Source organism: Morone saxatilis, unplaced genomic scaffold (genome assembly GCF_004916995.1).
Source record: "Morone saxatilis isolate NCDOM2014 unplaced genomic scaffold, NCSU_SB_2.0 Contig4, whole genome shotgun sequence".
Taxonomy (NCBI): Eukaryota; Metazoa; Chordata; class Actinopteri; family Moronidae; genus Morone; species Morone saxatilis.
The window spans coordinates 12,266,966-12,278,017 of record NW_023339984.1 but is presented as its reverse complement, the minus strand read 5'-3'; the positions used below and the strand labels follow the sequence as shown (position 1 = coordinate 12,278,017).

At 41.0% G+C, this 11,052-nt stretch overlaps 1 protein-coding gene across 2 annotated transcripts in view; it reads right to left on the bottom strand.

The window, feature by feature from the left end:
- The window catches only part of svep1 (sushi, von Willebrand factor type A, EGF and pentraxin domain containing 1), an 86,274-nt gene that overhangs the window by 36,446 nt on the left and 38,776 nt on the right, over positions 1-11,052 (bottom strand). For both annotated transcript variants that reach the window (XM_035675054.1, XM_035675056.1), the window contains exons 4-7: positions 5,850-6,008; positions 4,322-4,501; positions 2,189-2,368; positions 25-219 (exon numbers count right to left, since the gene is read on the bottom strand). In XM_035675054.1, the coding sequence (XP_035530947.1) occupies positions 25-219; positions 2,189-2,368; positions 4,322-4,501; positions 5,850-6,008 (714 nt within the window). The remainder of the gene's footprint in view (positions 1-24; positions 220-2,188; positions 2,369-4,321; positions 4,502-5,849; positions 6,009-11,052) is intronic.

Sequence of the window (11,052 nt, the reverse complement as noted above, 5' to 3'; positions counted from 1 at the left end):
ACACACACACACACAGTATATTACCTGTACAAACAGCTTTATGCACATTAGCTGTCCAGTTCCCAGAGCCCAGACACACCGCCTTCCTATTTCCCTGGAGACTGTAACCTTGACGACAGGTGAGAAGGCAAGCAAAGCCCGCCGCCACTGTCCTCTTCCCGCAGACAGGGGGCGACAGCAAGATGTTCTTCAGGGTCACGATGGGGGGACAGCGCACCTCTGGAAACACAGTAGGAGAAACCAAGAGATAAATCTGATATCTGATGCAGTTTATTTTGTTCCAGACCAAAAATGAGCTGAATTGGAATTTATTGTGCATTAATTGATTCAGGCTTGCTCGAAGATACAGTCTGTTGGAGCAGAAAAGACAAAACAGAACCTCGTCCAAGATCATGAGCATGATTTCCTGTGTTTTCACGAGAATGCGATAAAATCTTACTTTCAGCTGGCTCCACTATAAATGCCAACATTGAAGCTATTTTCAGGGGCTGTCTATCAAAAACTGGCACAAAAACAACAAACATTTGGTCAGAAAGCACCGACCACAGGGCTCACACACTGGAGGCTTTTTATGGATTTTTGTGATGCAGGTCAGTGTTGCTTTCACTCAATGAAGGATAGATCATTCTCTCCCTCCCTCTTTAGCCATAGGAGCGATAAAAGGGAGAAATCACTGAGAGGGAGATTCAACATAGGAGATTTCAATCAGATGAATAAATATCTCTGCATCCTCTCAGGGCAGCCGAGGCGATCCTGTTTCACCGCAGTGCAAACAAACACTAAAACAAACCACTCAGCTGCAACTGCAGCCCACAGAGCCCTCTTAGCTGTGTTAAAGAGGTAACGACAGTCTGCGGGGAAACACTGAGATGGTCAAAGAAAACAGGCTGTAACTCTGTCCGAGCACGCGGGAAAGAGATGGTAGTTATCGATAAACAGGGAGAGTTTTTTCGGAAGCAGACGGGTCGGGGTTTTTAAATAGAGCAGCTAGCTGGTTGGTTGGAAGTGAGTCAGTTCAGGCCGGAGGTTTGTGGCTCTCACACTGCCCCTTTCTTGTGTGTTGGTGTGCCTGACCTGAGTGCTCTCTGTGGCGGGCATGAGTGTGTGCAACTATTTTAACTTAACTATCAGTTCTGAAGTGTGTGGGTAATTTTGTGTGCATGTGTGTATGTGGTGACTGTAGATTTGCTATGAGAAAGCAGATGTATCTTTCTCTGGATGATGTAGTGTGGCTCTGTGCAAATACACACCATATGTTTAACCACTGTGCATGTGTGAGTATGTTCTTGTGTTTGTTTACATATGTGTGTAAAACCACACGTTTTTACATAGAAATTCTCAGATCATTTTGTGTTATTTTAGAGTCATTTGTTTGATAAATTATCTTTCTGTTTTGACATCCAGACAGGAATAACCAAAAGTTAAACATGAAATGAGCTTACAGTCAAATACAGGCTATAAGAAAGATGTACTGCTAGAGAAATCTGATGTGTGTGTTTGAGTGAACGCAGAGCCGCCCCCATTTATCATGGAAAATAATGCAAATTGAATAATCAAATAAAGAAATCTAATTTAACTCCATAGATGAGGGAACCACAAAACTTTGGATGAAGACATGACAAATGAAAACAGAAAAAAATAGTGGTTGAGGTAGATGAATACCCTCAGAGAAGACTTAAGTAAAGTGAATTAAACTGGGAATGAACTGTGACCCAAAATGGCCACATACACAGTTTATATATATATATATATTTTAAAACCTGGAATAAATGTGCTATTTAAGAATCTATAAACAAAACCAAGACATACAATATGACTGGAATAAACTGTGATTGTAAAATGATTGATAGCACAAAATAGGTAATGTCTCACTCTTTACTAAAAGACACCTACGCCATTAGATTCAACTTTGTTTAATTTGCTCTTCGACTTTCTGAGTGGAGTCATCACAACAGACTACAGTGCAATAAGCCATAGGACCTCTTTTTAGATATTACGTCATAAATGTCACTGAGAACACAAAAATGTCCTTCAGGTACAAACTGAGATTCTTTTACGTTGGCAGACGGTGGAGAGAGTGAAAGACTAAAGGAAAAAGCACCTCATGGTAACATGAACCAGAGTTTCTCCATGTTGTCTCAAGGTAACACACGGGGTGAGATAGTGGTTGGAGGTGATGAAGTCTTACCCACACACCGAGGTTGGGGTCCACTCCACTGGGAGTTGGCCTGGCAGGCGAGTCTGGAGTCTCCCTCTAGCCTGTAGCCTCGCTCACAGCCCACCTGACACTCCGCCCTGTGGGAGGCGCCGCCGTCGCTGCACCTCAGGAAGCCATGCTGGGGTCGAGAGAGGGGTTGGCAGGAGCGGACTGAAAACAGAAAGATAAAAAACATTATGTAAATTGCTCTATTTCACTGTATCCATGTCTTACGTTGGTATACTTTTAAGTTTAAAGGTGATAGAAAGCAAGAGCAACTGAATTAAAGGTGATGAAAAAACATTTTCAAATACCTTTTATGGTTTCTTTCGCCAATATAGTCCTATAAAAATGTGATAATCGCGACAAAACAATACACTTTTATGATCGTATGCTTCTTCAAGATTACTAGTTATTAATGCTGTATATGATTTACTATTCTGAGGCTAAATCTGAGTTGTAACTTATAAACACAGGTACTGTATATAAATCACAAGAGGAGGAGAAAGCAGTAAATCAGCTGCAGGAATGTACAGCACTATTATCGTATTTAGCTACAACTTGGGGCCTATCATTTAACCCAAAGTGTGAAAGTCCCTATGAATTAAAACAAAGAAACCCCATGTGTGCCTGTTCTGAGTTATGCTGAGGTCTAGAGGAGGGTGTGTAGTGTGTTATTTCTCATCACCACCCATAGACAGACAGGCGGTTCGGAGGAGACCCCCTCCCTCAGGGCTAAACAAGCTGGGAGGTCCTACAGTATGTGGCAGAGAGACTACACTTAGTGTAACACATACAAGCAGACGTATGCACACACACTTAAAATATATACTCAAAGCCGCTGCAATAAATCTTCAACACACACCCTTGAATATTCAGTGTCTTGGTATTTCTATGAGTCACACTATTGCCGTCTTTCTCTTAAAACTGGCAATTTCCTTATTAATCGACCTCTCCAACTCACTCTTCCTTTCTTTCCGTCTTTCCTGTCTTTCTTGAACTTCCTCACACTCTTGCTTCCTTCTGTACAACCTTCTGTCCTTCCTTTTCTCTCTCCCTCTCTCTCTCTCTCCCCATCTCTCCATCTCTCTCTCTCTCTCCATCTCTCTCTCCCTCTCCCATCTGGCCTGGCAGAAAGCAGTAGCCTCCCAGTAAATGTTGATTCTTTGTTCAGTCTAAACACATATGATCTCAATATACGGCAAGAAATCTTTACACGTCGTCACACGCACCCCCCCTCTCGCTCTGGCTTGCGGGAGGCTCACAGTGAATGCGTACAACAGATCAAATCCCTCGCTATAAGTGGATTTAGTGCAACATAAATGTTTATGAAGGTTCACCCTCAGCTTTGATGAACGTCGTGTAGTTTAATGAGGAGTTATGAGAGACGTGGTGTGGAGGGACCTGCTGGGATCAGTCAGACAAGCTTATATGTATGTATGTTATCACTATACAGCCAGAAGCATTACATTGCAACATACTGAATGTATTAAGATAATACAAAGTGTGCCATGGCTATAATATCAAAATCAAAGGCAATTTGCAAAAAGCGTGTCGCTAAACTCATATTTTTTACTTTATAAAGTACATTATAAGCAACACACCATTAATTTCCATTAGAAGCTGACTGATATTCAGATGATCAACATGCTAAAGAAAGACAAATTCTTTCTGATCATCAGCAGCCAATCAAATTTCTGTGCTTGCTTCCTTTCCCAAATACCTACCAATGCATTTTAGCTTCATTATTCACACTTCTGCTTCTTTCTTTATAATGTCTTTATTAGAGTGAACACAAAGGGAATGCGAGAGATTGGGAAGAGCATTAAAACCCTCAGCCTACAGGGTTGCAACAGCAGTCTTTGAGGTGAGAAGGTGACAGCTGGCACTCAAAGCCTCCCACCTGTATTAGGTCCTTATTTGTGCTTGTTAGTAGATAAATTCAATGAATGCATGATTCTGGTAACTTCTGAACTGGTAAACTCTGTTTCCCTCTTTATAGTGGCAGTAAACTATGACATTCGAGAGTGAACCTTTCAAAGCTGACTTCCAGAAAATCCAAGGACACCTCCAACTGTGATGATTTTATCAATATGATCATCATCAGGCCTTCTTCCTCCTCACCTCTGCAGCTGGCAGGTGTCCCTGACCAGGTGCCGTCAGCCTGGCACAGTCTGATGCTGGTTCCCTGGAGGTCAAAATCCGGCTGGCATCGCACACCACAGGCTGCTTCGAAGTGGTTGTTACAGACATTTTGGACAAAAAAGCCATTTTCTGGAGGAGACAGTGCTGGACAGTATACCACTGGGAGAAGACAAGAGAAGAGAAAAACATGAAGTCCTGATTTTCATATTGTAGTTAACACAAAAAGACATTCAAAAACAGACACATAATGTAACACACACACACACACACACACACACAGAAAGACAGCTGGATAAGAAAGCACGAAAGCAGAAAATTACAGGTTGTCAAACATCCTCTCCTCAATCTACACAGAGGGAGGAAGAGAAAGCACAACGCAATCCATGAAACTGATGATTAATGAGAATCATTGTATTCACATGAAGTGCAGTGTGGAAATCACTGGCTCATCCTTCAAGGAATGAGAGAGGGGGGAGGGGGCGCTGAAATTACTGGCAGCAGGTTTATAGTGTAATTCTGAGGAATACTGTGTTTCTGTTCCAGTTGATTTAGCTTCATGTATCATTACATTTACAAACCTTCATGATTTTTACTGCCCTCACCCTTATTGGTCACAAAATCTCCCATATTTCTTAGTTTATGATACGTGTTTATCCACCAATTAAAGCCTTGATATAGTTTCCACATCATTACAAACTCATGAGGCCTGAAAATCACACTTTTTCCAGGGTTTCAACTGGATGGACCGACTTGTTAGGGTCAGAGTGAGATAAAGAGCTAGTTAAAAAGAGAAATGTTAGATATTATTAATTGGTAAATTGTCTGCAAAGTACAGTTTTCTTCATTTATTTGTGTCTTTTTACTGACTGCCTTTGTTTGTAGATAAGTAAGATAAATTAAAGTCAATTAGTCCTTGTAGGGAAATATTTCCTGGTTCAAACGCAGCACTCTTGCTAAATCCTGTGCCATCTTGCCAAAGCATCAATTTCAGATGCAATAAACTTCCTTCTTCTCGCTCATGGAGAATGTATTCAAACTGTATTATAGTTCCCGAAAAGGCGTCATTAAGGTGCGATCGAAATCTGCTGCATTTACACAGGTTCACATATAATAATGGAAATTAGAAATATGTTGTGTGATGCCTTTTTTTGGCTGTACTGTATTTCTAGTTACTGCACATGGTGATTTTTTCCCTTGGCATCCAGCTATTAAGGATTATTATTGCTCACACTAACTGACCAGTTCTGCTAAGTGGTAACTGCTCAGTTCACACACACCATTACTGTTACGGACATTTCTTATGTTGCAGAAATGTTGTCTTGGGCAAGCCTTGCATGACCTTTAATGTTTAAAATGGTAAAAATAACAAATGTAAAAGCTTTCATGGACATGATACAGGTTGAATCAATAATCTGTTTTATCAGCGGACTATAGAAGGTGTCAAACCAGGGTTCAGGTGAGGCTAAATCAATTATATATGTGCAGTGAACAGGTCAGTTGCTCTTACCCTGGCAGGTCATGCCGATTGGCTGATAGCCCGGCTTGCAGATGCAGTCACTGAGGGAGGTGCTGCCAGGCTGGGAGGTGTGCTGCAGGTCAGGGCACGAGAGGCAGGTGCTCAGGCCTCCTGGTGATCCCTCTGGTTTATAGGTGCCGGGTGGACATGCTGGTAGGAGGAGAGGACAAATACTGTAGCTGGAAACAAACTGCTGCTGACTATAAATGTATGTAATGTCACGCTCAAAGACACAAAAAGACAGCTGGATGGAAAGATTGGATGATGGACATGTATAAAAGAAAATTAAGCTGAAATGAAAAACTGTCTCGCTACTGCAAGACAGCTAAAAAGCTTCGTGACTGAAACTGAAAAACAGCTTTACAGATTTATGAGAAGACTTTGATCATATTCATGTCTGGATATGTAGCGGTGGAAAATGTGGCAAAAAAAAAAAAAAAAGACAAAATGATCTCACTGGCTAGGTAAAAAAGACAAGCTCCGTTCAGCATCTTAATTATTCCAAGCAGGGAAAACGAACACGATTGAGCGTTTTCATTACAAAGAAATGCAACAATCAAAGAAAGGTTTATGAGCATCTAAAACCAGTTATGGTTCGCATGTAATCGCACATGGGCTACATTAGGAAAAAACCCTTTTGATCACCTGCACACGCACACACTCACAGACACACAGACATAATACAGCGTGTTTTCTATTAGTATCACCTGAGTCCGATCAGAGGACATGTTGTAAAGATGAAGAAGCGCAGGGTCATATCAAGGTCCTCCAACATTCTTTCATTCTCAATCAATCAACGCAAAAACAGTCTCAGTTGCGTTGCAGAGGAGTGAAACTGACTGAATGCATCACATGATCATATCGAAGTTCGAAGGTTAGTTTCACATGAGATTGTTCATAAATTACAGATTACCTGATTAAATTTGACATAATCCGCTGCAACATATTCAGTGACGTAAGTAAGTCTCTGATGTTTTTAGATTAACTACTTTAAATTAGCTCCAAAATTCTGATTATACACTATTTGAATTATGGTATTACCAGGGACAACAGCCCTTATCAGCCATTACAGGGGTAGTTTCACACAAGCAATTTGGTGTGCTGGTAATACCCATAATTCACAGCGATTACTGGTGCACTCTTCAGAGGAAAAAGCTTTATCAGTTGCTCCCCAAAGTCAAAGCAATTTTCTTCTGTGATGTTTTTGTTCCTGTGTACGCAAAACCTTTCAAACACATTACACACACTTTATCTTTGATGACGGCAGTTGCTATTCCCATGTACGTATAATTCACACCATCGCGTCTGTAGTCACAGAAAACCCTTTAAGGAAATGACTGAAGATTGTATACTGATTAATGGTTTGGTCCACTGGATGTCAGGAGGTTATTAGGAATGCCCACTGTGGTTTCCTGCACCACAGGGTGGCTTTTTCTTGGTTTGGTCTTATCTTTAGTTTGGAGCCCAAACACACTCAGTTTATCATAGAGTTTATTACATGGAGCTGGATATTTGGCTGCTTTGCTTTTTAACAATGACTTGGATGACTAATTAAGTAGTTACAGAATGGTTCAATCACTTGGTTGACTAAGTGTCTCAGCTCTGATCTTTTTATAGCGAGTGCTGTAGTGGATGTGATTTGTCTGACAATATGGAGTAAACCCCAGGAACACGCTTCATTTTTTATAGAATGATTAAAGAAAGGCTGAATGACAGATTGCATTGAACAGAGACTAGACAGAACGTGACTTTTCATGACTTTAGCTCTATCTACTGTATAATGTGACTAGTTTCATGGTCCACCTTTCATACACATGCATAGGTGAGGTGGGTTTATTGGACGTGCATCATATGAGCCTCCCGGCACAGATTAATCTCTCTAGTTGTTCTATGACTCCAGTCTGCAACCATATAGTTTCAGACACATACGTGTTAAACCATAGAATTAGACCTAATTATATTACATAAGTATCAAATAAACATAATTTGCTAACAGATTAAAGCTGTAGATTCTTGCCTGGGTGCGGCACTGTTACTCACATCATAGTCTGCTCAAGCAAGTCCAAATGTTGTTTGCATTAATTGGAAAAACAAACTCATTGTATTGACTACAGAAGTTTCTAAATCAAAACAGGCTACGGAGAAAAAGGTTTCAGACGGCTGCTTAGACAGTTTAATTTGGTGCTGTGCCCTTTAAATGAGAAAATCATAAACTTTCACAGCCCACACCCACACACATCATTTAAACACTTTTAATAAATAAAAAAAAAACATGAATCCACATGGGATATCTGATGGGATTCAAACCCATTAGTGTCAGTGCCAAGTCTAGTTAATAGTAATAGTTTTTCTTCCAGGACAAAAGATTATATATCACTTTATATCACTGTCTTTGTTGGCATGAGTTCAGAATCTCCCAGTTTACGACGTTAAGCTTAAGTAAACTGTGTCGAAAAACCTTCACCAAACAGGTTCAGTTACAAGCTGTTCTGTACAGTAGGCAACAGAGAATCCACAGTACTAATATTCTTCACAACTCATTTACTCGCCGCTAAGCCAGAGGCCAGGTGTGAATTTCCACTGCTGAGCCAATGCCAGCCTGGCCTCTCACCACACTCACCCTCCCCGCGTCTCCCCCCTCAGCTGAAACCCAGCAGCAGGTCAGCCAGGAGATGTTAACCGACTGTAAAGCAGGCACTGACTGCTGGCACTGAAATGCACCCAGTAACCCACATCAAAACACACACACACACACAGAAAACCATGTGGTATACCTGGGCGGGTGCAGACGGTGTGTGTGTGTGTGTCAGTCTGAGGTTTTCATTTGATAACAAAAGCAGCCGATGCAGCCTCTCCATCCTGGGTCTTTTAATCTCAGAGGAGGCATCTTACATAAGACGGTCTGACAGCTAAAAGTGTCCCCTCTGTTCAAGTCCTCAGGAATCTGTTTTACAGCTTCATTTAAGGTTTACAGGAAGCCTAGTCATTTTTAAAGCGAATAATAATTCACCCAGAGCGCAACAGTGGAAATACTGTATCGAAAAAATATAAAATTTCAATTCCTGGCAGTGTGCATGTGCTGGCAGGTAGAAATGTACACAGACAGATGCATGGTCGCACACATACGCACCCACACACAGAGTTTAGAAAAGACCAGACCTGGCTTCTGGCTACAGGAGTCCGGACTAAAGGGCCATCCCTGAGGGATGGACAGGAAGGGATAAATGATGAAAGAACGAGCAGCAAGTAATCTAAAATAAAAAAGGAAAAGCTGGAAGCTGAATATGAAGGAAACTGTGTGAACTTCCTTTAAAATGTATCGCTGCTCCATGACATGAGCCAAAAGTCGGACCCCATACTGAAACTAATTGTGTTTGGATCCTGTCTGAATTACGCAGTGGCTGATCCTCTCGTTTTGGGTCCATCTACTTACTGCCTATGGCTGCGGAGTTAACTCTGCTGCTGCACTGTACCCTTCATTTAGAGAGGAAGTGGACCGTCAGCGGGCCAGATGACCATAAAACAGAAAGAGCCTGCTGTGTCTGGACTGGCTGTAACCATATAGAGAGACAGCAGCTGGTCAAAGAGCACTACTGTACCCAGTAATGATCTCAGGAAAGGAAAGAGCGAGCCTCTGTGATCAGAGCCTATTTATTTAAAGCTAAAGCAATATTTGAGCAATCTTAATAACTAATAGTGAAGTTAAATGATGTACCATGACATCACCAGCTTTCATACTTTCCGATTCTCATAACGTCCTTTTGAAAATGAAGTTTTTGAATAGTTTCTTTAAAAATCTACATCAGCGAGACATATTACTTCAATAAAGCGAGTTGTGAGTACAGCCAAATGATCATTTATGAGAGGAGACAGGAGATACACTGAGTTATCAAAATGGATGTCCCATTTTCCAACAAGGCATGTCTCCATCATCATTCATGCAAACTGGCGACCAACTCTGACTCCCCTGATCACTGACCTGAGGTCTGCTCTAACCTCCATTTAAATGATAAATGTGCAGATACTCTGAATTTTTCTTATTGCCAACAAATCAACCGAGCAATTCATTTATCCTTTTAACCTTATTGCTTGTGTACAGTAGCCAAAACTTGATTTTTTTTATCTTATTCCTCTGTATCAAAGACCTCAAAGACATGTTACTTTATTACATTAAACATGGCTACTGTAGTCAGTCCCACATACATTGTTCTGTTGTGTAACTACTTTCTAGAGCACCAAGTGTATTAATCTGCAGCAGAAAACAGTCCCCAACAAATGCACAGTTTATGCCTGTTTGTTTAAGTCTTTAGAAAAAAAGAAATTATATATTTGTAACTTGTTTTTAAAGATTTACGTCTGCAGGAGGAACCCCCGAGCTTGGGGGTGATATTGGGTGCCATAGACAGGGTTGAAATGTATTGAGAGACACTGATGGATTGTTGCTTTGGGTGTTTTATGGGACAGAAATATATAATAGCACCAGTTTTATCATTTAGAAGAATTCTACACTAATTTAGCTATTTACTCCTATAACATTGTTGGACTTAATGCATCGATGCAGCAGAAGCAGAGGTATCATCTTTTTTATTCCACACATGCGTCTTCGTTGACAAAACCTGTCTCCTACATTACCCACAATGCAACTTGACTACTGACAGCTTTGTTGGCGATTCAGCTGTGTTATACTAGTGTCTTTGAACCTTGCCTCTGAATACAAAGCAAAAAAAATAAAAACACATTCTCTTAGGATTAAGCTGGGAGTCAAAATGAAAAATCAATAACAAAACCGGGCACAGGCCAGTTCATCTGTTAAAGCCCTTTTTCCTAATATGAAGTAAGTCATTTAAACTGGCAGATACGTCTGGCCCAAGAGCCAAAAGTTACTATCACACGAGAATCTCTCCTGTCTCTAGGGGGAGACTGTGTTCGATTAGCAAGGCCTAAAAACAGACTGGGACGGAAACGATGAAAGGAGATCCAGAACATCTGCCTCCTCAGCCACAATGACAAACAGAGAGAGAGAGTGGTTTTCATCGTACAGGGACACATTTTGCTAAGTCCAACAAAATCCACAAACACATGCTTGCAAACACACATGCCAATCCATACAGTATTCTCTCTCTCTCTCTCTCTCTCTCACACACACACACACACACACACACACAGCTTCCTACATGATATCCTGAACATAAAC